Source organism: Cebidichthys violaceus, unplaced genomic scaffold, assembly GCF_023349555.1.
Source record: "Cebidichthys violaceus isolate CVI_PGR_0920_01 unplaced genomic scaffold, fCebVio1.0.p SCAF_9, whole genome shotgun sequence".
Classification (NCBI taxonomy): Eukaryota; Metazoa; Chordata; class Actinopteri; order Perciformes; family Stichaeidae; genus Cebidichthys; species Cebidichthys violaceus.
Window position 1 is genome coordinate 2,964,366 of NW_027176975.1, and position 27,500 is coordinate 2,991,865.

Here is a 27,500-nt window from a genome sequence, read left to right on the forward strand (position 1 = left end):
AGAAGAAGAAGAAGTAAACTGTTGAGGCTCTGCACCGACCTGTTGCTGAGGAAGCAGTTCTGGATGACTTTGATGATGAAGGAAGCCGCGTCTTTCTCGCTCAGACCCGGGTTGAACCGCTGCCTGGATGGAGAGAGAGAGAGAGAGAGAGAGAGAGAGAGAGAGAGAGAGAGAGAGAGAGAGAGAGAGTCTGAGCGATGGCGCTGGACGACGCTCTACCGGCGTACTCACATTGACGCACGTCTCGACTCACTTGAGCAGTTTGATGGTCTGTCCTCTGAAGCAGGGGAGGCCAGTGTCCAGCATGAGCGTGACTAAGGAGACCACTCCGTCCATGTAGGGCCTGATTCACCGGAGGGAGAAACCCGCCTATTAATGTCACGGTCTTTACAGCGCAGTGTGAACAGCGTTAGCCGCGTCCCAGTACTCACCTGACGGCCAGGTATCCCCTCACGCACATCTCCATGAACCACTTGAAGGGCGTCGCCTCCATCTTGCCGCCCATGATCATCACCATCTCGTCGGTTAGCTTGATGTCGGGCTCCCAGCCGAGGTTCCCGCCGGGAGAGCTTTCGAAAATGAACCCGAAGTCTGGGAAGACACGGCGACTCAGGTTTTTTTGAACGCTCCTGTATAATAATGCATCTCGAATGCATTGTTTTTTTGGTATGCAGGCTATGCATTATGCCCCAAAATCCCCCCAAAAAGTAATCCTGAGTCAGACAGTGTGTGTGTAGAGGCTCTTCTAGCATCTCTATATCTTACTGACTGAATGAAGAGGCTCGCTGGAGTACAGGATAAAACACGCGTCACATCAGAACCACGCGACGCTCTCTCAATACGCACCGATGTGGATGAGGTGTCCCTGGCTGTCCAGCATGATGTTGCCGTTGTGTCTGTCCTTTATCTGCAGCAGGAAGAGCAGCAAGCTGTAAGCCGCCATACTGCGGATGAAGTTGTACCGCGCCTGCAAAAGAACGTCAGCTTTAAAAACACATTTCACGAGAGAAATATGGTTTGAATTCTACCGGTGTGAGTAAAACGGACCTTCTGGAACGCCAGCGTGGACTCGTCTCCATACTGGTTCCTGAAATAGTCGTACATGCCAAAGTCCGTCTGTCGGCCCAGCTGGTCCCGGGACTTGCAGTCCGGGATGCACTCGATCACTCCGCACTGTGTGTGTGTGGAACATCGGGGGAAAAACAGGAAGCGCGAGAAACTTAGCGTTCATTTCGGTAGCTCCCGTCAGGAAGCGGCACAGCGGGGGGGGGGGGGGGGGGGAAACATGGGGAAAGGTTTTTTGGACATGAACTCACGCCGGGGGCCGTGGCCACCACCCTGTAGGGGAACACGTAGAGGTCCAGGCCCACCAGCTGGAAGATGTTCTTAAACAGGCTGATGATCTGGAGGGCCAGCATGTCCTGTGAACAACAAAATGTCACGTCAGCGGTGCGGACCGTGAAGCAGAGGGTAGACGGCGCTGTAGGAAGGGAGAGGAGACCTGTCTGCAGTCGTCTCCCACTTTAAAGATGGCCGCCTGCCAGCAGATCCTCTTTGCCTCCTCTTCACTTTTCTCCTCATCTACAGAATCGGAGCAACTCTTCATACCTGAGAGGAAGAAATCAGGACACGGTGTTTAGCTCCGCGCACATTTGAGACACACAACATGGACTTCAGGTTCATCTAAGCACCTTCTTTCTCCAGCTCACTGACTCCACACCTCCTGACTTTGAACTTGGCCAGGTATGGAGCTTTGGCAGCACTAAATAGAGACACGAAGGTTAAAAGAGCACAGACGCCGTCACATTTCCGTTTGGAGCGTTATGGAAGATGGTTTTGAGGCCCACCTCTGCATGGGGGTCCCAGACTTGTAGTCTATATCCAAGACTATGGCTTCTGGGTTACTGGGAAGATAACAGCCAGGCTGGACTTTGATCTGCGACATGGCTTCCAGGCAGGCCCTCTTTCTCTCCTCCCCTTTGGGAAACGGCCTGATGAAGACAAACAAACAAAAAAACCCAAAACCTGAGCACACAAAGAGTTTCACACACAGCTCTACGAGCGCCCCGACTGAAAAACAGCATGCATGGGTATCCCACTGAGCGAGCCGAGACCGCGAGTGACAGTCGGGCTCTGCTGTTATTCACAGAGGGGAGTCGCTGGGGGGGGGGGGGGGGGTAACAGAAGAGAGAGGAAGCCAGGGGGACGGTAGAGGTTTCTCCCCCGGGTTAGTTGCAATTAGCGGCGTAATGAGGGCCGAGGGGGATTTGTCTTCCTCTAGTGGGCCGACAAAAAAACCGTATCGGGGCCCCCTGTCAGAACACGTCCAGACCGGAGCGTAATCAGAGAGACAGCGCAGCGACCGGTAGCTAAATAAATGAACAACAAAGGGATTTAGAGATTAGACAACAGGGGGGGGGGGGGGAGGAGCAAAACATCTCGACTCGGGGGGGAAACACTTGTTATCACTTCATAAACACCGTGAGCATCACCTAGAGGCCTCCGTCTAACAGAAGAGTTAAACTGGAGATCAACTCTGAGGCCTTTAGATCCATGAAAAGCTTCTCCTTTCTCCACGTTAACGCTACTTATTGTAATGGTTTGGCTTCATAAACGGCAATAAACATTCCATGAAGGAAGCTGGAGTTGGACTCTCGTTAGTTTCCTCAGACTCTACTTACAGAAGACAACAGCCCTTAAATTTGTGGGAGAAATAAGAGAACCACGGCGCGTTCGTACTTGATGATGGCCGACACGTTGGTGATCTTGTTGAAGAAGTCAAACTCTCTCTGGTAGAAGCCTTGAGCCGGACCGGACAGAGAGCCGGTGATCTCCTCCACCATCTGCTCCAGCAGCTCACCGATGTCGGCTGCAGGGGGGGGGGGGGGGGGGAGAGAGAGAGGGAGAGAGAGAGGGAGAGAGGGAGAGAGAGACGAGATGCTTTTTGACATTCCTGTGTTCACATAGTTTGTGGTGTGTATTTTTGTTGAGCGACTGTCTCACGGTCTTTCTGGTTCGCCTCCTCGTCCAGGTATATGTTCGTCTTCATGTTCCAGATGAACTGGTGAGCCAGGAGCTGAGACTTCTGAGCGGCCCAGATGATGTACTCCCTCACGTAACCCATCTAAAAGACAGACAGACAGACAGACAGACAGACAGACAGACAGACGGACGGACGGGGGGACGGTTGTGAGGACTTAACGATCTGGAGAGATGGTTTTAAAATGCATTTGAAGTCCAGTGAGATGTTGATGCTTACCTTGTCGTAACGAAGCGCTTGGACAATTTGAGGAATGTAAAACAAAATGGCATCCTAGAAAAAGGTGTGTGTGGATGGGGGGGGGGACAATTAGAAAGTAGCAGTACCACAGTGTACAAATACTCTGTTACAAGTACAAGTCATGCATTCCTCAGTTTACGTAGAAGTATCAGCATTTAAAGTACCAAAAATAAAAGTACTTTTCAGAATAATACATATGATATTGTTGGATTACAATAGATTATGACTGTGGAGTTTATTTCTATCACTTTGTATACTGCTGGCTATCTTAATCTATAATAACACATCATACTTTACTCTTTGATTGTATTTTAAAATGTTGAATCTGAATCTAAGAAATGAACTAAGATTATCAAAAAAAAAAGGAGTAAAAAGTACATTTCCCTCAGAAACGTCTTAGAGTAGAAGTATAAAGTAGCAGTAAATACCTCAAAATAGTACTTGAATACATGTACTTTCCACCTCTGTTATTAGGCATGTGATGTGAATAACAGACCCCTGAACTGACACTTAGCAAAAGCAGTTCTGATGGTGTTTAGAGAAAGTCCTGGTAATCTCTTCACACAGGGAACACAACAGCCAGCTGTGTGTGTGTGTGTGTGTGTGTGTGTGTGTGTGTGTGTGTGTGTGTGTGTGTGTGTGTGAGAACGTACAGGGGGAAAGGAGCGGAGGACTTTGACCCCGTACTGGGCCGTGAGGGGGTGAGGAGGGTACATGGAGGAGAAGTAGGACAGTCCGGTCGGGGGGTCTGCCGGGGCCCAGCATAGGATGTGACTCAGCTCCGGAGAGTCGGCATCAATTGTGTGCCACGTCACCAGGAACTGAAGAAAAACACAAAATCAAAAAGAGGGAAAAAAAACAAACAAAAGTCAATTGAGAAATGTGTCAAAAATGATTCCGGCTGAAGCCAAACATGTGGATCGATACTTGGACCGGTTCCACTATCATGCGCAGCACGCATCACCGGATCCATAGTCCCGCATCAAACATGACAGCGATCTGATGCGAGGCCAACGACCCCGAGACCGACGCCGCGCTAACTAGCCTCCGGAGGAAACCGTGTTTATTCGTTACTTCGGTGACTGGAATAAACAAGGACGCCACGTCAAGGAGGATCATCCCGCTGAAATCACGGCGGCCTTCTGGGAGGACCGTGCTCCGCCTCCCCGGCCTCCTCCTCAGACCGGTACCAGGCTCATTAGGAGTTCAGTCAGACGGAGCTAAATGAAGAGGACTGGAGGAAGCCGATTACTATTAACGCACAACGTGTCTCAAGTGGGATGATCGCTTAAAAACAAAGAGTCGCAAACAATGAACTTTCTCCTGAAACTTAACAGAATGCAGTTGAGGGGACCAACAAATAACCTTGTCAACGGTTATTATCTTCCTGCCTATTACGAGGGTTAGGGTTAAACGAGGTCCAGAAAGGGTTTAAGATCACAACAGAACTTTATCTCACACAGACAAAGTAAAAGAAAGCGTCCGATAAGCGCAGATTAGGAACTGCAAGAGTAGAGTCCCGTTGGTTGTGCAGCGGCCGGCGGCGGGCGACCTCACCTTGACCGCTTCTGGAACGTCGCACACAGCAGCCGGATCCATTCGCACCAGACGGGTCACCTCAGAGACGATCGCCTCGGTGTTTTTAAATCTATAAAAGAACAAAAAGAAAACTGTACAGGTTCAACTGTTCAGAAGAAGTGAACAATCGTGTGTTCGGAACTATGCCAAGTTCCATCTATTCACAGTCGTATACATGTCCTTCAGCATTTTCCTTTGTAAAAAACTATTTATAGACAAAAATATAGAGAAGTAATCCCTCTCAATCGTCACTGATGACCTAATAGATTTTCTGCTGTTTTGGTGACACGTCTGCTACGGTTTAATAGAGGTTGACGCACGACCAGGTTTCGGATCATAAGCACGCCTGGAAGAGCAACGAGTGTGGACAGACGAAGCGCCGAAAAACGCCCGCAAAATGTTGCACGTCGTGGAGGAGGGGCCAACTTTGAAACCGCAACCGACGAATCCTACCGACAAGGCAACGATGTGCAGACATTTGTATATTTCGGCTTCTAATAACTCAAGTTACTGGCTTGTTTAGAGACCTATTATTGAAGTTTTTCAAAATCAAAAATCGAGTCCACCTGCGGTTCGCTGATGAAACGTGAGGATCCAATGCTTTTCTCTTCTTCTAGTACCTGGCAGGCAGCTGCAGGGCGAGGTAGGGCGCTATGCTCCAGGCCAGGTTGATGTTGTCCTTCCACTGCTTCTCCGTCAGACTGATGTATTTGGACCTCCAGTTGGCGATGCTGGCCTCCACCGTCTGCTCCGTGGCGATGGCGAGCTCTTGAGTGGACAGCGGGTTGTACCAGATCGTCAGCCGCTCGATCTCGCTGGCCTGAAGAGACATCGATCACAACGGCCCGGTGAGGTGCAGCAATGCGATCGTTTGATGTAAACCCTTCTCCGTCGTACATTTGTGAACAATGTGAACAGAGCGGTTGAGAAACTGTAAATACCAGCAAAGCCAGCAAAAGAGTCCGACGCTTCATGTAGTACTTGTGCAGCTGAATGCCTCTGTTGCTTTTTTTAGACAGTCCTGAAACATGGAGAGGAAATATCAGATCACTGAAGACATGTGTGTGTGTGTGTGTGTGTGTGTGTGTGTGTGTGTGTGTGTGTGTGTCACCTGATTTCTTGGATATGGTGGACATCCCGGAGGACAGAGGGTAGGTGTTGATCCAGCCCTGAGCCACCTGCTGCCTCTGGCCCATAGCCGCATCCAGACTGTTCCTGCTATCCGTCCCTGCCATGACGGAAAGGCTATTCACAGACATGTCTTGGGGATCTACACAAAATCAAGTCAAGTGTGTGAATTCTTGGGCTTCACGCAGTCCGTCATCACTGAAAGATCAGGCGCTGGTTCTGTCGGTGTCGTACCTGGGGGAACCAGCTGGTTGGCTGCCAGATACTTCTTGTCGGACTGCAGGCTGGCGTAGAACTTGATCATTATGCTGATGTCTTCTCTCAGCCGCTTATCCGTCTGAGTGGGAAATTTAGGAGCGACACTACACAAAGAGAGACGTTATTGGACAGAATCAAACTAAAACACAAGAGTGAAAAACACAGATTTGATTTGTTGTTTTTTTACCTGAAGTAGTCAAAAGCGGTGGAATAGATCTTCTCTCGAAGAACATTTCTGATGGTGGCGTTTGTCACAACGTCGGCATGCAGCAGAGTCAGACCCAGAGTCAGCAGTCTGAAATGAAGCCAAGTTCAGGACACAGCATTTAAGAAATAGACTGATCTGCTGTGGTAACGGTGACACGCGGTACCTCAGCCTCGGTCCGATGGCAGCGACGTGTCGGTTCAGGCTGCTCTTGGGTCCTCCGACGCTCAGGGACAGAGATCTCTGCAAAATGGCGGTGAAAATCTCCACCTGGTCAGCGCTGCTGTACTTGGCTATCTCGAACCTCTGCACCAGAAACTGGAGGCAGAACGGAAAGAAGGAATGAAGAGGGCGATGTGTCGTACGATCGGCTCAAATAAAACAAAGCCCGTCGCTGACCTCTATCCAGAGGAAGTGGGGGACGACGTCGGGTGCGCAGGGGGCAGGCTGACTCTCCTCTGACACGGCCAGAGGGCCGGCCCCCACCTTAGCCTCCGAAAACAAGCCCATCTTCAGCTCCACGGTCATCTGCCAGGCTCCTGCCATCTCACGCATGAACTAGGCAGACGGGGGGGAAAAAAAAAGAAGAGAAGATCTAGTCTACAACTCAAACCACGATCCAAAAATCTGTTTTTTTTTTAATGAAAGGCGACACACATACCGGCACTTCCACCCCGTTGTGCGCAGCCAGGAGCCATTCCCAGCAGGCGATGGCAGTCTCCATGCCGTGTTCTGTGAACATCTTCAGAGGAGACCAGCACAGGTGGTGCAGGAGCTGAGGATTGCAGTCTTGAGAGACAAGAATACATATAGAACCTTACCAGAACTGACTTGTAACAAAGAAACAACAACCGGCACCGTTGTCGGAAGACTTCTTCAGAAGGAAAAGGAGGCCGAGTCGCTCACTTTTGGTAGTTATCAGCAGGGCGGCCATCTTGAACATGGCCTGGGTGAAGGCCTCTGGGTCTTTTCGGTCCAGAGCGCTGGTCATCTGAAGGACCATCAGCTTGTTGAGGTCCGAGTGGCTGTGAGTCGCCTCCGAGAACTGCATCATACCCGCCACCTATAGACGGCACATCGGCAGGTGTGAATCACGGCGCGTGAAGGAAAGTCACGTCGTCTAAACATCGTACAGCGTCGAGGCCTCACCTCTCCCGTGTAGCGGTTGCGCAGGTTGAGCGATGCCATGAAGTTGGAGTAGTCCTTCTTCACGCATGCCGGTCTCTCTGTCAGCTGGGTGGTCTAACGAAAGCACAGAGGGTTAGGAGGCCGTTCAGGGGCCACGCCGTCCCCAAAGCTAAGGCAGTGGATATATACGTAGCTGAGCTGAAGGTGTGGTGCCTGAGCCCTGTCTCTGTGTTTAGAGTTCACACCAACCTGAGGGAAAGCAGCCTACGGTTGGGGCCACATTGGTGTGGGAGGGGGGGGAGGGAGGGGAGGGAGGGGGTGGGGGCAGCAGCACCAGCATAACCCAGTTAGCCAAATGGACAACCAGCCAACCAACCCACCCCGTCCATTGCAGGTAAGTAACCAGGCAACCAGCAAATCCGCAAACCAGCCAAGCAACCAGGCGGGTGGTTTCGGTGCAGTTTAATAAAAAGACAAAATACAAACAAATGAAGCAAATGAAAAAGACAGATATAGCAGAATTCAAAAGCACCAAAGAACACGGAGGCAACGCGTAGCAAGCAACACAATGTCACACGGACTGCTAAGCATGCACACGTGGACATACAACGCTGTAAATAACTAGACAACTAGAATATGATAAAATACCTATAAGTGCACAAAGGATACAGGACACTTCTGCTCAGTGTTAATAAAACGTCTCTGACAAAACAGACTAGACGGCACATTTGTTACATGAAAAAGCCATGTTGGACGAATGTTAATACGCTTCAAATCAACAAGCCTGTGAGGCCAAATTGTCTTTAAAAGTGTTCAGTAGGTTCTACAAAACGTCTGCGTCCTTCTTGATGCCTCAGGAAGTGACATCGCTCACTTCTTGAGTCTTTAAATATGCCTACATGTGACAGGTGGCTCAGGTTAAGACCTCACCATTCATTTAAGATGTGCAGGAATGTGTGTGTGTGAGACTCACGCCCAGTGTAGTACTGTGTCTGTTGTAGCCGGCGAAGTGCAGAATGCTCTCTGTGGCCATGGCCAGCCCAGTGTGCTGGGACAGTCCTGACACCCAGTTCTGATGCTTGTTCAAGTATTCCTGCAGAAGACACAACAAACCGGAACAGACAGACAAAGAGAGAGAAAAGAGAAACAGTAACGGAACAACAATGACAAATTGTAAAAGTTCCGACTTTTAGAGTACATCCACATTACTCCGTTTTCGTTTGGAAACGCATATGTTTTGCTACGGTCACACTGAGCTTTCACACTACGCCGGCGTTTTGGAGCACCGTAAACGGAGGAGTTTAGAAACGATCCCGAAGCCGGATAACTTTGAAAACTCCGGGTAGCGTCTTCGTGTGGACGGGCGGAAACGCACAAGTTTGGAAACGATGACGTAACACCAGCGATCGACTACCAGGTTAACTGACAACTGATTACAGGCATTGCTGACCTTGTTGTCTTTACTAGCAGTACTAGCAGCTGTTGTCCAGTTAAAGTCTGCATGTCTGCGGAGGAAACAGCTGTTATTGTAGCGATCAGTGAGCGGAGAGAGAGAGAGAGAGAGAGAGAGAGAGAGAGAGAGAGAGAGAGAGAGAGAGAGAGAGAGAGACCCACAGCGCTGTAACTAACGTTAAGTCTGAAAAATAAAACTTATTAAACTTTCCACAAACTGTATCTGTTTGAGTTCATAGAGGAAGATTTGAGAGAAGATCTTAAGTATCAAACACGTACTTAAGATCATTAAAGACTACTTTATTACTCTGGTTGCTTAGTTACAAAATACGACAATCTACTTCCTGTTTACATCGGCGCATGCCCAGTGTACGTGAAGAGTCACGTGATATTCGTTTCCAGGCGTGTAGTATGGACGGAGATCATTTCGGAAACGATGGCTGAAACACTGTGTGGACGGAGATCGTTTTCTCCTACAAGAAACTACATCCATACTACTCCGTTTTCGTTTGAAAACTCCGTTTCCAAACGAAAACGGAGTAGTATGGATGTAGCCTTAGTATCTCAAGGTACTTCAAGTACAGACGCTTTTCTTTTGTTTGTTCAGTTGAGTTGTGTTAAACCCCCCCCCCCCCGGCTCTGTTGATCTTGCTGGTCTCCGCTCTGAGGACACACAAAGGTAAAAGGTGCTGACCTGCAGGTGGGACTTTGTGACTGAAGGGGCCCATTTCATTGCCTCTTTCAGGATCTCACCACAGCGAGCGGCAAAGTCCTTCACTATGCTCTAGAAGGAGACAAAGAAACCAGGATTATTAATAATTATTAATCCCTAAACAAATGTGTAGTTATGAGAGAAGTCTCAAAGGTTTCTATGGGTGCAAACTGAATGTAAGGGGCTTAGTTAGTTTGTACACGTTATGTAAAAACATCACAAAGGATAATGCAGCTGATGAACCAACTAAACCAATCTCAAACTACTGCCACTACTGTCTTTAAAACCAATACGGCGCTGCCCTCTAGTGGTCTTCAGTGTCACCGACAGTCTGAACTCACCTCTCGGGCCTCGTAGGTGTCGGGAACCGTGATCCTGTAGGGGGTGTCTGGGATGTCGTAATATGGCGGATCCTTGTGGATGTCCTGAGCAAACAAGAGAAGACATTTGTTTGCAACTTGCAGCCGATAGTTGCATCTATGTCGACGCCTCGAGGCTGAACTGGTTCAAACTCTGCTTTTAGTTCCACCGCGGAACGCCACGGTCCACACGGATACTCACAGCGCTCAGCGACAGAGAGAGCGTCTGCAGGATGTCCAGCATGGTCTTCAACACGCGGCCGCTCCAAAGCAGATGCGGGAATCTGGTAGAAGTGAAACGGATGAGAAATCGGGTTCAAACTGTATTTAACATGATTGGGGGGGGGGGGGGGGGGACCTAAATGCACTCACGTCTCAGCCAAACCAGAAAGGTACTTGTCCGCCACTCTGCGGATCCTCTTGTGGGTGTGGTTAAAGTTGACCAATAAGAATTGGGCGTGTCGCTCCAATTCCTCCTCGTGCTCTTTGGTCTTTGGCTAAAAAGCGTGAGACATAAGCTCCGATTGTTATTCAGTGATACGGGAGAATCAAACACACCGTCAACCTCCGAGCCTTCTGGTAGTTGTTCGGCATCACCCAAACAGTTGAAGAGAAACCGTGCTTCCCTCACCTTCTCGGCCATCATCTGGAGGAAGACGTCAAACACCTTGTCCCCGACACAGATGATGCACTGCATCATGCCTTCGGAGATAAACAAGTGAATTTGAGAGAACGCCTTGCACGGCTGCATGGGATGAACAGATGTGAACGGGTGAAAAAGCCCTCACCAGATTTGTCTTTCTGGATGGCTTTGTCTTCCAAGTACCGGAACATGACCTGGAACCTGTCGGGATCGTTGGACCGCAGCATCCTGAAGAGAGCGGGAGGGTGAAGACGTCACAAAAGTCTCATGTCTCTCAAAAAAGGTAGAATTCTAAAATGTCTAAAATGTCCTGCCACACAACGTTTATAGGTAACGCTGACTCCAGGTAACTTATAACGACACTATGAGAACATTACTGAAGAGACATACAGCTGTAGAGACATTGGTATAATACTCATGTATTATCTACTTTGTATGTAACGTCTTGTCTGTTATCTGGTTGATTGACCGGACACGTTGGTGTAAAGGAGCTGACCTCATGTATTCTAGTCTGTAGACTGAGAGCAGGTACGTGCACATGGCGAAGTCCAGCTTGTTGATGAGGGCGGATCCTTCGGGAGGGGGGTCGAGGAGATTGCTGATGGTCGCCCGCAGATCGCTCAACTCGGCCTGGGGGGACAGAATTGGACGAAATTAAAGGTCGGTCGGCCATTTTTTAACTACTTTACTGTACGGAAAAAAAAAAAAGGGAAAAAAAAGCACCGTACCGGCGTGACCGTGTCGTTTTTCAGGGCGGAGTTGTACTGCAGTTCGGAGCGAAGAGGTTCTCCACTGGGAAAGGTGAGAAGAGGAGACGTGGTGGCAATCTCACACACACCTTCATACCACTCCTCTGGCCAGAGCCCTGAAAGAACAACACGAATCCAGAACAGCAGGGATGTTGGTGTGCTGGTATCTCAGAGAGAGCTGTGAAATAACACCCTTCAGTGTGTTTGGGTTGATTCTGATGATTAAAGAAGCCAAAACATCTGTCTTTATCTTATTTAATGAACCACTTCACCATCTGGCGTGAAATAAATCTCCATAATTGCTTAAAGCCTTCAGTCATTCTGGCTTATTAGGGCACAAATCTTCATCTGCCAGTTCGACAGGGCTAAATCCAGAAGCTGTCACTCAACTAGGGTGCATCTCAAGGCTCTTATTTTACATTTCCTCGATCCTCGCTTGAACAGGAAGTCTTTCTGGGACTCTTATTTCTGCTCTGAGGAGCGAGGAGGGATCTTCAGAGGAGCCATGAGCTATTGAGCACTTTAAACAAAATCTAGAGAGTCTAACCGCTCCCGATCACTTTACGTCACGTGTGTTTTGTTTTGTAGCGTGCTGAAGTCAAGTCGCTCACCTGATCCTTCCACAGCAAAACCCATGACCACAGAGTACAACCAGAAGTCCCTGAACAGCTTCTGGAGGCGGGGCTTGGGCTCCTTGATTGGCGGAAGCCGTCTGGTCAACTGTAAATTAGAAAAAAATCGAACACGATTAATGTCGCATCACACTCTGAAGGGATCGTACAGGAGCGGTAAAATGGGAAAATTCCATCAAATACAATGTTTTTCAATAGGCTGCATACTGAAATACAACAAAGACAAAGAAATATGATTAATAAACAACTTCAGAAGATCTCCTGTCAATAGCTATTGAATGTAATCTTCTAGGAGATTAGCAGAATGGTGAAGAGTTAAAGGTTTTAGTCAGTCGCAGCACTTTTCTGGTCTGTTTGATCTGGTCTATTTGTTCAGGAGGAGCCGACATCAAAGTTCAGTTTTGTATTCTATTCTTTGCTCTTAGTCCCACAAACGGAGGCAACACAGCAAAGGTAAGACATTTCACCGAGGCAGGCTGCCATTAAGGGAATTGTACGTGAAACCTTTTGAATTTTTTTGGCGTTAGCGACGGTGTGATTTTATTCCTACAGAGCCACTAAAACGTAGAACGTCACGGAATCTCGCGCTAAATGTCCGCTCCCTCCGCCTCAGCCTTCAGCATGCGGCTCATCACCGTCGTCTGCGCGGCCTGCCTGCTGGTCGGCCCGTGCCTGGCCGGGATCAAAGGACTCGGCTCTCACTTCGCCGACCCTGAACTCGAGGGGGCGGCGGACGTGGAGGCCGTCCCCTTGGAGTTCCACAAAGAGAACACCGTTACGAACGACCTGGTTTTCGACGGCTTTGAGGACGAAGATTACATCGATTTCGATAAGATCCTGGCTGCGGGCAGCGACGACTACATGTGAGTACCGACTGTTTGTTAGATCAAAAATAAAATGTTGAGGAAAAAAAAGTAAAAAAGCTGCCAACTAAGTCTCTTTATACTGGGTGAGATTTTCTCTCTTCATCGCTGGGAATGTTGGGAAGTTACTCAAAGTGCTTTTAGTCTTTTGGCGCAAATTACAAAAAGCAACTGTTGAATGTCTGGATGACGAGTTTACGATGCGCTTCAGAGAAGGGGACGAGATCGACGAGATCGCCACACCGGCCCCGGACGTCGACATCTTTGCCGAACCCTCCGACCCAAAGATCCGCCGGGCCAGACTCCTGCGCCTGTTCCACGGTCGGTCTCGCCTCCAGCGCCTCAACGTCGTCAACGCCCACTTCGGCTTCAACCTCTACCGGAGTCTCCGCAACGACGTCAACCAGAGCGACAACATCCTGCTGGCGCCTGCCGGGATCTCCGTCGCCATGGGGATGATGTCTTTAGGGGCGGGATCTGGAACCCGGGATCAGATCTACGGAGCGCTGGGGTTCACCGACTTCGTCAACGCCAGCCATCACTACGACAACGCCACGGTGCACAAGCTCTTCAGGAAGCTGACGCACCGGCTCTTCAGGAGGAACTTTGGGTACACGCTGCGCTCCGTGAACGACGTCTACGTGAAGAGGGACGTCGCGGTGAACGACGCCTTCCGCGCGCAGACGAAGGCTTATTATTACGCCGAGCCGCAGTCGGTGGACTTCGGGGACCCCGCCTTCCTGAACAAGGCCAACCGTCGCATCCTAAAGCTGACCAAAGGGCTGATCAAGGAACCGCTCAAGAGCGTGGACCCAAATATGGTGCTGATGCTGCTCAACTACCTGTACTTCAAAGGTGAGGGACCCGCTTTGTCGTTTGTTTGTTTTTTTGATTCGAGTCACGACGTAAACATACGACTCTCACGTGCTTCTGTAAACAGGTACATGGGAACAGAAATTCCCCAAGGAAATGACTCACTATCGCAACTTCAGAGTCAACGAAAAGACAAACGTGCGCGTGCCGATGATGACCAACAAGGGGAACTATCTGGCTGCTGCCGACCACGAGCTGGACTGCGACATCCTGCAGGTGGGTGGGCCTCTCAACACGGTCCCTGAAGACAAACCGGCACACCGGTCCGTAAACAACATGTCCTTGTCTTTCAGCTCCCGTACACGGGAGACATCAGCATGCTCATCGCCTTGCCCAGGAAGATCACCGGCATGAGGACCTTGGAGCAGGAGATCTCCCCCACCGTTGTCAACAAGTGGCTCAAAAACATGACGAACAGGTAAGCAGCGTTAAATATGAATGTGCAATACACATTTAAAGTTGATGGGTTGGATGGTTTAGACCTCTTGGAGGGTTTAAGAGCTTGTTTCTGTGCCTCCCTTCAGGACTCGAGAGGTGGTGCTGCCTCGGTTTAAACTGGAGCAGAACTACGACTTGATTGCAAATTTGAAGGAGATGGGCGTCACCGACTTGTTCCAGGAGAGCGGAGATTTCTCCGGAATGACCTCGGAAAAGGTCTCCATGAACTGGGTGAGTAAAGACCAGATTGGTCACGAGGCAAACCTCTAAAACAAAAACGAAAAAAAGGACGCCTTCTTCAACTAACGGAAGCCCCTCTGATCTCCCTCCCCAGCTGAAGCACCAGGGGACCATCACGGTGAACGAGGAGGGGACCGAGGCCGCCGCTCTGACCCAGGTGGGCTTCATGCCCCTCTCCTCTCAGATCCGCTTCACTGTGGACCGCCCCTTCCTCTTCCTGATCTACGAGCACCGCACAGACTGCCTCGTGTTCATGGGCCGGGTGGTCAATCCTTCACAGAACTGAACTTGACCCAAAAAAAACAACAAAAAAAAAAAAACAGCTAACATATTCCCTACAAATTCAATATTTGGTCCGTTTTAAATACCTGGGGTGTGGTACACTATGTACATGGAACATGAAGTAATGAGTCGTTATATGTATGTATTCTCTTGATTTCCATTTAAACCTCCCCTTCATGTTCCTCAAAGTGTTGCGAGTCTGCGGGAGAGACTCAACAAATGTTTGCGATCCGTCTGTTAATGTTTTATTTTGTGCAATGAGGCATAAATGTGCTCAAAAACAACAACAAAAAAAAAAGGACATTATGCAACGGTCATTAGCTGAATGTCGTACCGTAATAATTGCAGAGAGACCATGAAAACATAAATAATACACGAGAGGGGAAAATAAAATAAAACAACAACGTGTTTTTTTTCTTAGGGGTTGAGGGGTTTCCTGAGGTGATTTTAATATTAATAACCACAATTTGACAGCATGCGGAGGTGAACTTGGGACACAGATTTGTTTGTTCTGCAGCCGACAAGGTAAATATTTGTCGACGGAGTTAAATGCTAACTAAGCCTCTTCATTCATCTGAAGAGCTCGGTTACTGTGTTTCAACAGGAGTTCTTGTCAAAGCGAACGCTCACAGTCTTCGTCCAGACATCGAGCACTCACCACAGCGATCACTGGAATCAGGACTCCCAGATTTCCAGCGCTACTCGACGCCTACGGGGAGAAAAAAATAAAATAAAAACTTCTGCTGCTGTTCATTTTCTAGTTAGTGTTCCGATGCATTTTGATCTTTTTTTTTTTTTAACCTTCAGAGCTGGTCCTTTGTCTGAGGCCCTCTCACTGGCTCTCTTTCCTTCCAGGCCCAGCTGGACAAACAGCTCCAAAAGGTTCACCATCAGCTCGTCCACCAGTTGCTCCCCCTGGAGGTTGGCTGCGATGTTGGCCAGAGCATTTATCACTGCCAGAGAGCAGTGCCTTGAGGGGGGGGGGCATAGATGGAGGGATCAGTTAAACACCAACGAGACGTATTTATCGTGTCTTTTATTTATCAGGAGAATGTGCATTAACTACTGCTGACTACTTAGCAGAGAGGAACAACAGCAGATGCTGACCTGTAGCCCTGGTCTCTGTAGTCTTTGGTGGAGGAGTAGACCACTGAGCTGGCCTTCACACTGATCTGCTGGAACAGGTTCCACCCCTCCTGGTAGATGTATTGCTACGAGACAAACAGACAGACAGGAATAAGGGGGGGGGGGGGGGGGTTCTTATCCGACATCAAGGTCCAAGAACAGAGGCTGCCGTATGTTGTACAGGCTGTAAAGCCCTCGAGGAAAAATTGGGATTTATGAAAATACAATGCTATTCAAACTGAACATTAACAATCTTCCGCCGTTAAAGGACAGATCCTTTTCCGGTCCTAATTGTAGTCTGTCACACTCCGGGTAAAAAAAAAACCCCCGTTACACACAAAGAGGGAGTCAATTAGAATACCGGAAGCTGTTCTCAACGCACGCTGTAACGAGCAAGCAGCCAGCAGGTCTCCGGATGTTAATTACAGCCTGTCAGCCCCGGTGAGAGTGTTCCACTGCTTCTATCTAACACAACACTGTTACTATATCAACGCTTTACCCATTTGAAGGGTCTCCTGGCGGTTACGTAGCGGCCTAATGACCCTTTTTCCAATCCATAATTGGAGGCAAAGATGCTCCGTTGTTACCGCGTGCGTCTTCTGAACTCACGTTTCCTGTGATGACCATGCAGCCGAGCTGGTCGATGATGAGCACGTCCAGCTGCGACGGCGGCTGGCAGAACTTCTGCTGAAGGATTTGCAGGATGTGCTCCATGACTTTAGGGGTGTCTCTCAGGGCCACCGCGATGTGGCCCAGCGCTCGGATGGTGTGGTCCAGGATCAAATGGGCGTCCCTGGAGGAGAGGCAGCTCGTTGTTTTAAAGAGCGGCTGTTTTTTTCGACAGTATCGCGGGTTTGAGAATATCAATGAATACAAGGCACAATGAAGCCCCGCCCCCCCCCCCCCCAATCAGTTGCTCACTTGTCATTGTCCTGTGAAATGTACAGCCGGTTGGACAGACTGGCCAGGAAGGCTGCCACTATGTCATTGTCCATGGTCAGACCAGCTATCAGACATCTGGGGAATAAGAAATACACACGGAGGTGAAAGTTTAAAAACAAAAAGCGCGTCTAGATGGTCTAATCACAGCCGTGTCGGGCAAGTCTGACCTGCATATGTTGTCAATGGAAATGTCTCGGAGCTGCTCGTACATGGACGGCTGATCCTTCCTGTTTGACAGCAGGTTGAAGGTGGACTGAGCGTGCTCGTTGGTCACGTTTATCCTTATTTCTCCCGTGCCTTAAAAAAAAAAAAAAAGGACGACAAAGACACAAAAACACAGAGGAAAAAGAGCATGAAAGAAGTTTTAAAACGCGTTACGATTTAAAACGTTGTAGAAAACACGATCCTGCAGAGAACAGAAAAGGGCAGATTGTGGTGCCAAATCTGAAAGAGCGTGTTATCTTTTAGAATCTATAATCTATAAATTAGCAGTGCATTGAGAACGTTTGAACGCCTGAATTGCATTTCTAATCGTCTGTATTTGCAGCATCTCTGTCCAGATCAATAGCGGATGAGAGTCGATTGTGACAACCGTTATTGACTTATATTGGACACTGTATCACCAGCTACAGCTCTTCTGTCCCATTCACCTTCAGCTCTGCTCATTTGTGCTTACAGTTGAGATCAGAAACCTTCCTGCTATAGAGGGAAATTTTTTTAATGTTATGTTGTGCCATTCACATTTTTGATTGGTTAACTACTACATCCTAACTCCCGTGAGGAGGTGCAGGCATTCCTCAGAAACCGCAGTACTAAATAAAACATCAGTACCTGTGGTGTACTGGCTGTGATACTTGTAGAGCTTTACAAGGACGGGCGAAGGAACCACCAGGAAGTCCTTGAGAGACGTCGAGGCGGAGTGAGCGACGACTGGAAACCTCTCACACAGACGACCCAGGCCCTGAAACCGAGAGGGAGGCCGTCAGATACAGTAACACCCGGAACATATATCAGAAATTAATGACTCGGCGAATATCTTCAGCGCCGTGTCTGCCCCAGCAGTGCTCTACCTGGAGGCAACAGATGAGCAGGGGCATGTGAGCGATGATGATTTTACTGGAGGTTTTGGACTGCAGCTTCTCTGACAGTTTGGTGCACAAATTCTCGGCTCCTGGAACAAAAGAACAAAAAGACACCGGTGAAGGAAAAGTGACGCAATCGAGAGCAGATAAGCCAGCATGCGATTACCACATCCGCTGCGATCGATTACCTTGCTCGTCTTTGACAGCCCACACCAAGAGGTCCACGCAGGCGGCGTTGGCTTGGCAACGGAGCTTGAGGGGGCTCTGCTCCACCGGCAGCCCCCCCGTGTCATGAAGCACCCGCTGCAGCTCCGACTGGCTGCTGCTGAACTGCTCCAGCACAAAGTCGTGCACCTGCCGCACGAATGCTGGCTGCAAGGCTGAGACACACGGAGAGAGCATTTGTCAAAGTAATAATAATAATAATAATAATAATCTTTATTTATATTGCACTTTTCAAAACAAAACGTTACAAAGTGCTTTACAAGAGAAAAATGGCAGACAAACAAAGATAAAAAAAACAAACATTTTTAATACATTAAAACTTGTCGGGCAAAGGAGCCACATAAATACAATTAAAACAATAAAATAAAATGTTTCATTTAAATAATTAAAATCATTATGTAATTAAAGTAAAGATGACATATTTAGGCCACAAACCCTGTGAACGCACACTTATAAAAAATATGCCATTAAGAGGGATTTAAAGGGACAGTTCACCCCAAAATTCAAAGCAGAGTTCCACATAGTCCCATTATATCATATCTCTACAGATGTTAACTCAAAAACCAGACAACTCACATCAAATAAATCTAGATCTAGATTAATAAATAGCACTACAGGTAAGAGACAAAATATGTGTTTTTGATATTGGGCTGAACTGTCCCTTTAAAAAGAAGGATAAGGAGCTTCCCATTCAATTCTAAAATTCACCGGGAGCCAATTAAGAGAAGTACATTTTTCGGGGGTTTTGGATGACGAGCCTGGCTGCTGCATTTCGGATTTTTTGGATCAGAGCGCTCGGCCCATGTAATAGACCGCCACACAACAATGAGCAGGGCTGTGCGTACTGCATAATAAATGAGCTATTCACGATGCGTTTACCTTTCATGTAGTAGAGTGTGTCCCGCAGCATCTTGAACACGCACACGTAGAGAGTGTCACTGAAGGTTTTGTAATAGAGGTTGATTCCAGGATTAGACTGAACAACAAACAGAAGAGACAATGACGGAGAATAATTAATCAACAGATAATTAACGCGCTTTGAATTGACCAATCGTGACGTTTGGTCCGGACGGAGGTTGCATAGTTACCTCTGTAACCTCCGTCATGGCGGCGTCCAGAGCTTGCAAAAACGAGTCGGAAACAAACTTCTTCACCTGCAAATCGACAACACGCACAAGAGCGCTCGGTAAAGACGCAGCGTGTGTGTGTGTGTGTGTGTGTGTGTGTGTGTGTGTGTGTGTGTGTGTGTGTGTGTGTGTGTGTGTACAGGGTTTACGGGACGGGACGGTTCTCGGGTTAAAAAACGGGGCAGCGGGCTACTGTACCATGGCCAGGAGCTGTCGGAGCAGTTCGACGGGAACCTCCACCTCCTGTTCAGCTCCCATGAAGGGAGGAGACGCCGAGGAGCTGGAGCTGACCGTTGAGAAGTAGTAGTCGGGGTCTGCTGTGCTGCTGTCCGGCAGGTAGGCGCCTACGACGGAAAGGTACGACGAGACACACTGAAGCCATAGTGCGTTGCATAGTTCACGTCATTCATTCAGGATACGTGCAGATAAGCAACTATGCGAATACGTAGTTGCTCCGTGATATAATGCGACGGCTCAATGGTGAGCTAGGACGAGCTGACGGACATCGGTCTAATCGAAGCGGCTTGTGTGTTTCTGGGGGTTTTTACCTTCAAAGTAATGTTGTCCAGCGGCTGTAGGGGAGCAGGGCGAGTGACTCCCTGCGTCTGAAAAGACCTACGAGACACAGAGCATCACCAGACACAACCGAGTCATTCAAAACCTCGCTATCGCTGTTAGACATTTGTGTGAAATTGCCATAATTAGCGTATGAATTATTGAGTTATGGCCAAAAAAAACAACTTCTTTTGTGACGTCACAGTGACCTTTGACCACCAAATTATAATCTGTTCTCACGCGCACACACACACACACACACACACACACACACACACACACACACACACACACACACACACACACACACACACACACACACACACACACACCGGTGCAGAGGTGTCCAGGTTGGTGCCGGTGCCTCTGCGCAGACTGTCGCTCTGGCACACCGTGAGCAGCGCGGACGGCATGATGGAGCGAAAGTCGTTGAAGGACCTGCGGCGCACTCCCTCGGTCTCCTCGGCGACGCAGCGGGCCTGGGGCGAGTCTTTGGGGAACAGCTTGGACAGCAGCGCGTCGCCCGTGTAACTGTAGCGGCCGAACGCTCGAGTCATGCCGAGCAGGCTGGGGACCACGTACCTGCACAGGTAGACTGGAGGCAAGAGAGAGAGAGAGAGAGAGAGAGAGAGAGAGAGAGAGAGAGAGAGAGAGAGAGAGAGAGAGAGAGAGAGAGAGAGAGAGAGAGAGAGAGAGTCCGTGAGGCGTTTTGTTTTCAAGGACTGACGTTACAGTGTGCAGTTTTTTTGCCCGTGTGTGTGTGTGTGTGTGTGTGTGTGTGTGTGTGTGTGTGTGTGTGTGTGTGTGTGTGTGTGTGTGTGTGTTATACCTTTATCATGATTATCAGGTGTTTGGCACATGTCCTGCAGTGACTGCATGACCTCCATTAAAGTGTTCATGATCTGCAGGGAAAACAGTAACTTAGCACTTTACGCTGCTCAACACCGACCTGAGAACTATAAATATATATATATATATATATATATATATATATGACACTTTTAAAGCCGACCTCTTGTCGGGAGTCTGGGTCCCTCTGAGCCACGTCTGACAAAAGGGTCACCAGACAGTAGCTGAAGTTTTCCGCAACCGGGAGAAACTCTGAAGGGCAGAAAATGACAAAGACCTGCGGTGAAATCTCACTCATGTGTGCAGCAAGAAGTGGCATTTTATGGATCTCAATATATCTCAGTCTACAAATAGTACTGCAGCGAGTAAATGGAGGCCATTGTAAAACAAAAAAGCCCCCCCACACACACACACTGTAAGAGGATTGCTCTCACCCTTTCCTTTCTTTCCCGACCTCTCTTCGATCCATTGGACCCGTGGCAGCCCTCTCAACAGGCTCAGCAAGTAGGGAACAAGCGTGTCTTTGTGCTGCCAGAGGGAAGCAAATCATTACACACACCAAAAGAGCGAGCGCACTCGTTGGCACAGAGCGGCACTTTTGTTTACCTCACACGGCTGATAAGGACCGTAGAGGAACAATAAACACAAAGAAAATACATCCAACTTGACTCCCCGCGATGAGAAGTGAAGATACCGTCTCTACGTGGTCAGACGGCGGGGGAGCTTTCCACGCTGCGTCTTAGTGAGGTTAGAGGCTTTTACGTGATCAGCTGCGTGTCTAATCGCCAGTTTAATCAGATTACGGGGAATAAGATTAACACGGCGATACGTGTGCAGAAGAAAAACAATCTCTAAACTATGTAACTTGTGCAATCGTTTGAATCTCAAACCATATTATCCATTACCTATAAAAAAAATGGAATGTTTGAAGTGATAATGAAACCCACACACCGGCTCAGCGGCCTGACTTTTCTTTTTTTTTTTCTTTCTTTTTCTTACCCACCTGTAAGCCAGATTCCACCAGAAACACAGCCAACGCAATCACGGCATCTCTGCGACGCACGTCCAGGGTGAACACACCGCGGACCTCCACTGGACACATGCATTGTATCTTCTGGACCTGAAAAGAGCGCAGAGAGATCACAGAGATCAGGCACATCGGATTACAATTGTCTAGTGCTGCAGTTTACCAGAAATATCAGGAAACTGTGCTACCTTTTGGCACGTACATCACATTTACGCACACTGGTCTTGGGTTTCATACGGTAAATGCATATATTTTGCATCATATGTACACATCATCTGTCTATTTCCCTCCCGGTGATCAATAAAAGTTGTCTGTATGTCGCTATCAAGGTGGGACCCATGAGCTATGATGTTGCAGCAGCAGCCTATAAATGGCATCAAGATAACAATGATTTATATTTGGCATGGGGCGTGACGTCACTATGCCTCATTCCCAATAAACACATCTAAAGCGGGCGTTGAATAAAACCCATTAAAACAGCAAGTACTCAGTGACAGCCTATTGATGATTGCCTCCATATGTCCCCTCATATTTAGTTTGATAGAATGAAAATTAAACTTTGCTCAACACGTCTCTGTTTTCACTAATCTCCCTTCATTAGCTAGATAAACAATGTGACGTCAGACCTGACTGCTATTAAATGGTCTATCGTGCTTAAAAAAAAAAAAAAAAAAAAAAAAAGAGGGACGCACCGCGCGCGAGCCTTTTCACTATCAACCTGTTTGACTGCAGTGCCGAACCGCACAAGCCGCACCGACACTTTAACCGGCATCGCTCTACTTCCTTCTATCGCGGCAACAATAACACAGATAAAGTGGGTGTTGTCTACAGACGCGCACGGCTGTCAAACGTTAGCTTGGGGCTGTCAACGTCATTGATCAAAAGAAGCCCATCGACTGCGCGCGGAAGTGGAGCGACAACCCCGGGGACTACCCTGTTGTTTTTAACGTCAGCTAATTAGCGTTAAAACAAGACGTATCTTTGCTCCTCACCTTTTCGACCGGCGCCGGACGGTGGGCAGCTAAAGAGCGGGCCAGCGACAGGACTGTGTTGAAGTAAAACCCTCTCGTACCGCCTCCCGACACAGACATGTTTCCCCCCTCTCCCGCATCAGACGAGCGACATTCTGCGAAAACTCGGGAGTGGAAGCGGACGAGCAACTGCAACTGGCGCTTGGCGGAGCCGCAGTACGGCAACTCAGCACGGACAATCCTAACGACGGTCTTGCAGTTTTAATTAGCGACTTTGGTTTTTTTGACTTACCGTCTGTGGCGTTTAACCATAAACATATTATTTGAATAAAGGTGACAGGTAAACAAGGCACTCTCTCACCTAGTGCCATCTTTAAATTATTTTATTTTTATTAAACAAGTGACTTCAGTATCACGGTGTGCGTTTTTGTTGCGCAGGATTAACCGTTGGGAGCACCGCGTGGTGACGTCACCAAACGTGACAGGAAGTGCTCAGCCGCTCAGTCAGTTGACAGCAACAACGTCGTCTACAGAATCCAACGGTCAAAGGTTTGTCTTAGATGTTACGTTATGCTCATTACAGTTTTACTTTATCGTCTGTTCTACGAGCAACATCATGTAGTCATTTAGTTAGCTTGCAATCCCCGTTGATTAACGTGAGCAACCAGCCAACACCCCGTAGTTAGCTAACGCTTGTAACATAGTTAACGTTAGCCACCGTAGCAATAGTGTCGCTTACGTTTGCGACTATGACCCAGTAGGTGTTTCAGCGTATTATCCGCGTGAAACATGTTGACAAGTGAAGCTGACAATCTAAGGAGAGCGTTAACTGATTCCTCTCATCATTGGGATGCCGTTCGTCAAATCAACATGTCAGTTGGTCCTTAAATAGTTTCTTAAAATTGTTTCAACTAAGCAGGCCTGGCATTGTTATCAGAAGTGATACATGTATGCTTCATCCATCTATTAGTAGCTAACCAGAGAGCTTTATAATGTCAAAAGATGATAAACAGCCCACAAATATAGGAAATAGCATATTTGCATTGTAGCGATATGAAATGAAGATAAGCAACACTGTATTCAGAATGTTTTTTTATGTTTCATAAAACATAAAAAAAAAAAAAGATAATGAATGAATGACCCTGTAAGGTTACTTTAGCTTAGCAAGTCCTCCCCTGACTGATTTTTTTTCTTTATTTACTTACTTTGTCTAAACACTGTGTGTGTGTGTGTGTGTGTGTGTGTGTGTGTGTGGCGTGTGTGTGCGTGTGCGTGTGCGTGTCCGCCCCACAGATGGCCTACCCTAAAACCCACAACCCGTTTGCGGACGACGACGAGGAGGAAGACTTCAGGCCCAAAAGGAGGGAGTTCGATGACGACGACGACGACGACAGTGGGCTGAGCGAACCGGAGAGGAGACAGCGGTACCTCCAGCAGCAAGTGATGCGCACGGCTAAGTCCGCCGTGGACAGCAGTCACCGATCCCTCGGACTCATCTACGAATCGGAGAAGATCGGCGTGGATACCGCAGAGGTGCGTCAAACGAGTAACGCAGGAGACTATATTGTCCCTGAGAGGGCGACGGTGAACGACAACGATGTCTTTCTTTGTCTCTGCAGGAGCTGGTTAGGCAGGGCGAGGCTCTGAAGAGGGCCGACAAGATGGTGGACAACATGGATCAGGACATGAAGACCAGCCAGAAGCACATCAACGGCATCAAGAGCGTGTGGGGCGGCCTCGTCAACTACTTCAAGGGCAAGCCGGAGACAAAGCCGCCGCCCGAGGAGCCAAAGGCCTACCAGGCCAACGACAGGTAGGCTTCAGCTCCGTCTTCTCACAAGTCTTTATTTATGACATTTTCAATAATAGAATACAAATTCCAATCACGGTACTAAATCGAAAATATTCTACGTCCCAGCTTTAAACTAAATAAAGTTTATTTCGTTCATTTTTTCACTTAAATATCTCAATGCAAATGTATGAAATAACTTTACATTATTAAATAAAAAAACATTAGGTTACAATAATATTTCATATTCTGTTTACACATTAATAAAACACATTTGACCAACAACACGGGCAACAAAACTTTATGTTTCTATAAACACTGAATGAAAATGATTTAATTTATGGCCATGATATTATGATATACAACAATATAATCCAAACCAATCACTTGAGTTTGAGAGTTCCGGCGGCGAGTTGTCGGTCACAGCGATGACTCAGAATCGGTGTTTGAGTGACGTACTTCACCGGCTTCTCGTCATTGACTGTCCTTCACTAATGAACGGTGCTTCTCTGACTTCCTCAGATTGCAGACCGCCATGTCCAGCAGCCGAGGACACGAAGATAAGTACCAAGCCAGCCACCCCAATCTAAGGAAGCTGGAGACGGGAGGTAAGAGGTTGTCGCGAGTAAACCCCTCTCTCAGCGCGGCGTTACCGTTAACACCGCCGCGGCTGCCAATCGTTCCCATTTTCTGTCTTCCAGGATTCGGAGCGTCCGCCTCAATAGACGACGATTCACCCGGCAACAATGGCTACCCTCAGAACAGACACCTCAGGGAGGCTCACCAGACCCTCGACAACAATCTGGGTAAAAAACATTTTTACCGTATTAATTCTCTTATTTCTCCTTGATTTTATTATTTTATGAAACGCAGTCACAGGGAAAGCTCAAGAAGATGAAAGCTTTTACCGTTTCAGTGCTTATTTTTTTTTAAATTAGCTAGGTATTGATATGTACATTTACTCCCTCCCTGAATGACCTCTAGAGGAGATGTGCGGCGGCTTGAGCAGACTGAAGAACCTCGGCATCGGTCTGCAGTCCGAGATCGAAGACCAGAACGACTCCATTGATTCCCTGATGAACAAAGTGGACAAGATGGATCTTAAGATCCACAACACGAACCAACAGATTAAGAACCTCAAATAAAACAAACGTTTGGACCTCACGTCCACGGAAGACTGGCGAGAGGTGGTCCTCTCATCCCGGCTCTCCATCCTATACTACCTTTTTATCCCTTTTTTATTTTCCTCTTGGGGGTTTGCTCCTTCATTTCCATGATCTGTCCATAACGTCTGACGTGTTGATTTGACGAACACTTCCACCTCAGAGTAACTGATTTGTTAACTTGTGTGGTTCTATTCCGTGTGCTGTTTTTACCAGGTAAAAAACAAATAGTTTGTATTCTCTGTCGAGCTCCGCTGAGTTGTCGGTTTCGGCGTTTTTCCTCGATCACCAAAGACGTACGATTGGCTACAAATCTTCTCATCGTTCGGGCAAATCGGATGAATGTTTTGACAAATAAAAAAAAGATTGACATCTTGGTGGATGGAGAAGAACACGGCATGTGTCTAAAGCTGGAACGTTGTTGGTGTGTATGGTTCATTGTGTGCCTCCGCATCCGTGCTAGAAACACTTTGCACGTCACTTTTTGCCTTACACATAATTTTATTCATTGAAATTGTACGTAGTCCATTCATGTTCCTCCGCCCTAGCTTTACACACAGTGATGAACATTGTATTGAATTCTGCAGAATGTGAAACAAGCTAGCTGTGAATGTAAATACCCCCCCCCCCCCCCATTATTAACAGAATATAGCTTCTCTGGGAAACATTTATGAGTAGATGAACCATGGTCACATGTATATTGTGTATTCTGATGGAAGCCACATACCCAATAAACAAAAAAAACACATGTATAAGGGGAGTGTTGCCAGTTGTGTTCCTGTCAAGCGGAGCAGGAAGTCAAAAGCACCACGAGGTGGCGCCACATTTCCAGGGTGGAACTTCTCACGAGCGCCTGTTGAAGGATGCCGTCGTTCATCGGTGGTTTGATGGTGAATATTGATGCGGTATCTGATAGTATCTGATAGTATCTGACGCGTTGTGATTCAGCAACTCTGTGATATCTCTTTTAGACGGAAGTGGAATAGAGTCCAAAAACATGTACATCAAAACTCTTTAATGCTTCTCAAAGTGACCTTAAGATCAAAACAGACCGACATTATTCAGGGAATTTAGTTTTTATGGCAAAGCAGAGAAAGATCATTTTACTGCAGTTACAATAAACCAAAAGTCCTTGAAGTGTTCTGTCACGATCCTTAAAAACAAGACACTGATGATGACCATCATAGTGTGTGTGTGTGTGTGTGTGTGTGTGTGTGTGTGTGTTTTCTATGGTTGCTGGTGTACCAGCTGTGTTGCTGTGTGTAGCTCAGGTCCTCATGTCAAGGCATCTATTCATTATCATTCCTCTGTGTCGGACCAGCTGCTCCCACAGTGGCGACAAGCCCTTATTAGAATGACTTGCTAATTACAGTACACACTTCCTAAAAACACATACACACACACACACACACACACACACAGAGAGTACGATGGGGGTACCATCGACCCCAAGCTGCAGCAGCGTTGGGTTGTGTTCGAGTTGTGGACGGTGTGGACGTCACATCATTCCTATAGCTACGACCCCAAAACGTGGTGATGTAAGGTTATGGCAGCATCATTTACACATTAGGATAGGAGGGAAGGAGTCAAGGATGTTCCAGTAGACGAGGCAATGGAGCGGTTGCCATTTTTGTTTGGGGTCACGGAAAGATGCACCAAGCCGGAGGGACTATCTTAAAGCTGCACGCTAGAAAGTTCTAGCTTGCAGGTCTCCAGATAAACGCCACCGCTGAGGCGACCTCAGGTGGAGGTGCATCCGACGACGACGACGACGATTAAGCGGAAGTCAACCCCTAGGGTTCTTTCCCCTCGACCCCACCCGCCG

At 48.0% G+C, this 27,500-nt stretch overlaps 3 protein-coding genes across 4 annotated transcripts in view; 2 read left to right on the forward strand and 1 right to left on the reverse strand.

The window, feature by feature from the left end:
• pi4kab (phosphatidylinositol 4-kinase, catalytic, alpha b) overlaps nt 1–22,937 on the reverse strand; it is a 29,412-nt gene extending 6,475 nt beyond the window's left edge. The window contains exons 1-54 of the mRNA XM_068703555.1: nt 22,745–22,937; nt 21,729–21,845; nt 21,160–21,253; nt 20,889–20,977; nt 20,706–20,778; nt 20,209–20,471; nt 19,870–19,936; nt 19,520–19,665; nt 19,283–19,348; nt 19,074–19,170; nt 18,158–18,349; nt 17,958–18,058; nt 17,719–17,848; nt 17,055–17,184; nt 16,867–16,962; nt 16,555–16,738; nt 15,928–16,031; nt 15,622–15,790; nt 15,479–15,529; nt 12,104–12,212; nt 11,472–11,608; nt 11,240–11,373; nt 10,889–10,971; nt 10,732–10,802; nt 10,473–10,597; nt 10,303–10,384; nt 10,083–10,166; nt 9,724–9,813; nt 8,551–8,670; nt 7,827–7,841; nt 7,599–7,691; nt 7,356–7,512; nt 7,111–7,238; nt 6,849–7,007; nt 6,616–6,767; nt 6,432–6,539; nt 6,221–6,348; nt 5,970–6,128; nt 5,800–5,879; nt 5,479–5,678; nt 4,838–4,928; nt 3,934–4,101; nt 3,260–3,313; nt 3,004–3,124; nt 2,740–2,869; nt 1,848–1,991; nt 1,692–1,762; nt 1,502–1,608; nt 1,317–1,421; nt 1,048–1,173; nt 847–967; nt 432–591; nt 254–343; nt 20–123 (exon numbers count right to left, since the gene is read on the reverse strand). Coding sequence (XP_068559656.1) covers nt 20–123; nt 254–343; nt 432–591; nt 847–967; nt 1,048–1,173; nt 1,317–1,421; nt 1,502–1,608; nt 1,692–1,762; nt 1,848–1,991; nt 2,740–2,869; nt 3,004–3,124; nt 3,260–3,313; nt 3,934–4,101; nt 4,838–4,928; nt 5,479–5,678; nt 5,800–5,879; nt 5,970–6,128; nt 6,221–6,348; nt 6,432–6,539; nt 6,616–6,767; nt 6,849–7,007; nt 7,111–7,238; nt 7,356–7,512; nt 7,599–7,691; nt 7,827–7,841; nt 8,551–8,670; nt 9,724–9,813; nt 10,083–10,166; nt 10,303–10,384; nt 10,473–10,597; nt 10,732–10,802; nt 10,889–10,971; nt 11,240–11,373; nt 11,472–11,608; nt 12,104–12,212; nt 15,479–15,529; nt 15,622–15,790; nt 15,928–16,031; nt 16,555–16,738; nt 16,867–16,962; nt 17,055–17,184; nt 17,719–17,848; nt 17,958–18,058; nt 18,158–18,349; nt 19,074–19,170; nt 19,283–19,348; nt 19,520–19,665; nt 19,870–19,936; nt 20,209–20,471; nt 20,706–20,778; nt 20,889–20,977; nt 21,160–21,253; nt 21,729–21,845; nt 22,745–22,843 — 6,274 coding nt within the window. The 5' untranslated portion in view covers nt 22,844–22,937. The remainder of the gene's footprint in view (nt 1–19; nt 124–253; nt 344–431; nt 592–846; nt 968–1,047; nt 1,174–1,316; nt 1,422–1,501; nt 1,609–1,691; nt 1,763–1,847; nt 1,992–2,739; nt 2,870–3,003; nt 3,125–3,259; nt 3,314–3,933; nt 4,102–4,837; nt 4,929–5,478; nt 5,679–5,799; nt 5,880–5,969; nt 6,129–6,220; nt 6,349–6,431; nt 6,540–6,615; nt 6,768–6,848; nt 7,008–7,110; nt 7,239–7,355; nt 7,513–7,598; nt 7,692–7,826; nt 7,842–8,550; nt 8,671–9,723; nt 9,814–10,082; nt 10,167–10,302; nt 10,385–10,472; nt 10,598–10,731; nt 10,803–10,888; nt 10,972–11,239; nt 11,374–11,471; nt 11,609–12,103; nt 12,213–15,478; nt 15,530–15,621; nt 15,791–15,927; nt 16,032–16,554; nt 16,739–16,866; nt 16,963–17,054; nt 17,185–17,718; nt 17,849–17,957; nt 18,059–18,157; nt 18,350–19,073; nt 19,171–19,282; nt 19,349–19,519; nt 19,666–19,869; nt 19,937–20,208; nt 20,472–20,705; nt 20,779–20,888; nt 20,978–21,159; nt 21,254–21,728; nt 21,846–22,744) is intronic.
• Nucleotides 12,497–15,573, forward strand: serpind1 (serpin peptidase inhibitor, clade D (heparin cofactor), member 1). Of its 2 annotated transcripts, none has more exons than XM_068703632.1 (7): nt 12,497–12,577; nt 12,677–12,987; nt 13,199–13,842; nt 13,928–14,076; nt 14,154–14,278; nt 14,385–14,529; nt 14,633–15,573. In XM_068703632.1, exons 2-7 carry the CDS (start codon nt 12,716–12,718, stop codon nt 14,822–14,824), a joined length of 1,527 nt encoding a protein of 508 aa, XP_068559733.1. In that variant the 5' UTR covers nt 12,497–12,577; nt 12,677–12,715; the 3' UTR covers nt 14,825–15,573. The 2 variants fall into 2 exon arrangements, with proteins under 2 accessions (XP_068559733.1, XP_068559734.1); XM_068703633.1 differs by having other exon boundaries at nt 12,558–12,577; nt 12,738–12,987.
• On the forward strand, nt 22,663–26,317 carry snap29 (synaptosome associated protein 29). Its single transcript, XM_068703634.1, has 7 exons — nt 22,663–23,063; nt 23,162–23,272; nt 24,017–24,256; nt 24,343–24,536; nt 25,035–25,120; nt 25,214–25,318; nt 25,497–26,317. Exons 3-7 carry the CDS (start codon nt 24,017–24,019, stop codon nt 25,655–25,657), a joined length of 786 nt encoding a protein of 261 aa, XP_068559735.1. The 5' UTR covers nt 22,663–23,063; nt 23,162–23,272; the 3' UTR covers nt 25,658–26,317.
• Nucleotides 26,318–27,500: the final 1,183 nt, after the last annotated feature.

Coding starts and splice junctions, on each gene's coding strand:
- snap29 (XM_068703634.1), top strand. CDS start 24,017: ATGGCCTACCCTAAAACCCACAACCCGTTTGCGGACGACGACGAGGAG. Junction 24,537..25,034: donor GCCTACCAGGCCAACGACAG/GTAGGCTTCAGC, acceptor TGACTTCCTCAG/ATTGCAGACCGCCATGTCCA. Junction 25,121..25,213: donor AAGGAAGCTGGAGACGGGAG/GTAAGAGGTTGT, acceptor TCTGTCTTCCAG/GATTCGGAGCGTCCGCCTCA.
- serpind1 (XM_068703632.1), top strand. CDS start 12,716: ATGTCCGCTCCCTCCGCCTCAGCCTTCAGCATGCGGCTCATCACCGTC. Junction 14,279..14,384: donor CTCAAAAACATGACGAACAG/GTAAGCAGCGTT, acceptor GCCTCCCTTCAG/GACTCGAGAGGTGGTGCTGC. Junction 14,530..14,632: donor AAAAGGTCTCCATGAACTGG/GTGAGTAAAGAC, acceptor CTCCCTCCCCAG/CTGAAGCACCAGGGGACCAT.